The sequence below is a fragment of the Mus caroli genome, chromosome 17, assembly GCF_900094665.2.
Source record: "Mus caroli chromosome 17, CAROLI_EIJ_v1.1, whole genome shotgun sequence".
In the NCBI taxonomy this organism is placed as follows: domain Eukaryota; kingdom Metazoa; phylum Chordata; class Mammalia; order Rodentia; family Muridae; genus Mus; species Mus caroli.
The window spans coordinates 31,767,628-31,769,689 of record NC_034586.1 but is presented as its reverse complement, the minus strand read 5'-3'; the positions used below and the strand labels follow the sequence as shown (position 1 = coordinate 31,769,689).

Below are 2,062 nucleotides of genomic sequence, written 5' to 3'. Positions count from 1 at the left end.
AAAAAAAAAAACCAACAAACAAAACCAACTCGGTATCCATGGCTGCTTTTGAAACCCTTGGCTCTCCAAGGCTGCAGTTTCCCCGCACAGACCCTCTCCTCTGTCTGCATAGGGAGTTGGCGACCCAGCAGTCACACTGTTCTGTTTCTCCTGCAGCTGCCAGGCACTGGTGGATAAGTTTCTAAAACTGGACTTGGAGGATCCCACCCTGGACCTGGACATTTTCATTAGTCAGGAAGTGCTGCCTGCTGTTCCCACCATCCTCTGAGAGTCCTCCCTCGCCTCCCAGCTGCCTGAGCCCCGGGGCCTACCATGCCTTTTCTTTTTTTTTCCCCTTACTGCAGAGTTCTCAGTTTGCACATTGTATCTTGTGTTAGGAATAAAGCTTATTTTGGATCAAGGTGTTTCCTTAGGTCACCCAACAGGACAGCAGCTGGGACAGGGGGCAGTCACTCAAATACAGTGACAGTTGGGATGGGCGGATGCTCAGTGATTAGAGGCACTGACTGCTCTTGCAGAGAAAGTGGCTTTGGTTCCAAGAACCACATGGTGGGTCACATCTGTGTGTCACTCCAGTTCCAAGGGATCTTATACCCTCTTCTAGTCTCAGGGGCTCTGGGACACATGGAATACACATAAACTCATGGACACACACATACACATAAACTAACAAATAGATAATTACATTTAGTCAGGAATGGTGGTATAAATAAATGCAGGTATGATGGTGCAGACCTTTAATTCTACCACTGGGAAGACAGAGGCAGGTGGAGCTATGAGTTTGAGGCCAGCCTGGTCTATATAGTGAGTTCCAGGCTAGCTAGGCTACACAGGGAGACCCTGATTCTAAATAAATAAATAAAACTTTAAATAAATTCAGATTCTGTCCTTGGGACTCAATGAGGACAAGCTACTTCCAACAGACTGTACAAAAAAAACAAAAAAAAAAAAAAAACCAAAAACACAAAAACAAAAATGAAGGTTGACACACAGTTTAAGGGAAGCTATCTGTTGCCTTAAGAACTATCCTGGCCTCACAGGCTGAAAGACAAGGCAGGATGGGTAGAAGATGGGTTGGGGAGGGACCAGCCCCGGCTCCGCCCTTCCTACTTTAGAGCCATGGAGAGCCCAGGTCCTGGTGGGCCACCCCTGGTGCAAGCGCCCTACACTGTTCTGCTGCTACCTCTGGGGACAAGCCGCCAAGACCCAGGAGCCCAGAACTTCTTCCTATGGGTGAGTGTGAGACCAACTCAGTCTTGGGACATCCCCTCCCCTAATGTACCCTGCATATATTTCCTCTCAACTGAGGACCCACAGGCTTTCCCTCTGTATTCCTTTGCCATTCAAATCCTCAATGGAGAGTGGGAGCTCACACTTAGTGATCAGATAGTGAGCCCTTTAAAGGAGATCGCTATACCATATCATCCTGCTGGGAGTGAGTCGTTTTGGCCTGTATCTCGTCTAAGCCAGCTGCAGATGATGCAGGCTCTGGAGAGGGAACAAGATGCTCTGTGGCAGGGCCTGGAGCTGCTGGAGCATGGCCAGGCCTGGTTCGCAGACCGGCTGAGGGAGACCCAGCAACGGCAGCTGCAGCTGGGAGCCCTTGGCGAGGTAGGGGGCAGCCATCTGTGCATGGGCTGGGGAGGGAGAAGCAGGGAGCACATGGACCTCGAAGGCTGCTCTGGGAAGGGGAGGGTTAACGGGCAGGGCACATGAACTGGAATAGCATTGGAAATGACAGGATGGTCACCAGTGTTCATTGTGCTGGAAGAGGCTGGTCTGCATTCCATTCAGAGGGACTTCATCTGAACACCCCACAGAGAGTTGGAGAGTGGCTTGGGTGTCTCTCACTGGGCAGGGGAAGGTCAGAGAGGACCCATAAGGAACAGGAGTGGGGGTAGGGTTCCAGGCAGTTTGAAAAGAACTGACTGCAATTTTAAGAGATGGAGGTGGAGTGGTAGCGCACGCCTTTGATCCCAGCACTTGGGAGGCAGAGGCAGGCAGATTTCTGAGTTTGAGGCCAGCCTGGTCTACAGAGTGAGTTCCAGGACAGCCAGGGCTA

The 2,062-nt window shown here is 50.9% G+C and overlaps 2 protein-coding genes across 3 annotated transcripts in view; both read left to right on the top strand.

Annotated features, from left to right (window-relative positions):
- The window catches only part of Msh5 (mutS homolog 5), a 17,797-nt gene extending 17,441 nt beyond the window's left edge, over positions 1–356 (top strand). The window contains exon 24 of the mRNA XM_029471594.1: positions 157–356. Coding sequence (XP_029327454.1) covers positions 157–268 — 112 coding nt within the window. The 3' untranslated portion in view covers positions 269–356. The remainder of the gene's footprint in view (positions 1–156) is intronic.
- Positions 357–1,013: 657 nt separating this feature from the next.
- Positions 1,014–2,062, top strand: part of Sapcd1 (suppressor APC domain containing 1) — a 2,106-nt gene continuing 1,057 nt past the window's right edge. The window contains exons 1-2 of one of the 2 annotated variants that reach the window (XM_021149564.1): positions 1,014–1,233; positions 1,471–1,611. In XM_021149564.1, coding sequence (XP_021005223.1) covers positions 1,120–1,233; positions 1,471–1,611 — 255 coding nt within the window. In that variant the 5' untranslated portion in view covers positions 1,014–1,119. Of the gene's footprint in view, positions 1,234–1,466; positions 1,612–2,062 lie in introns of both variants that reach the window. The other variant, XM_021149563.1, reaches the window with a different exon arrangement.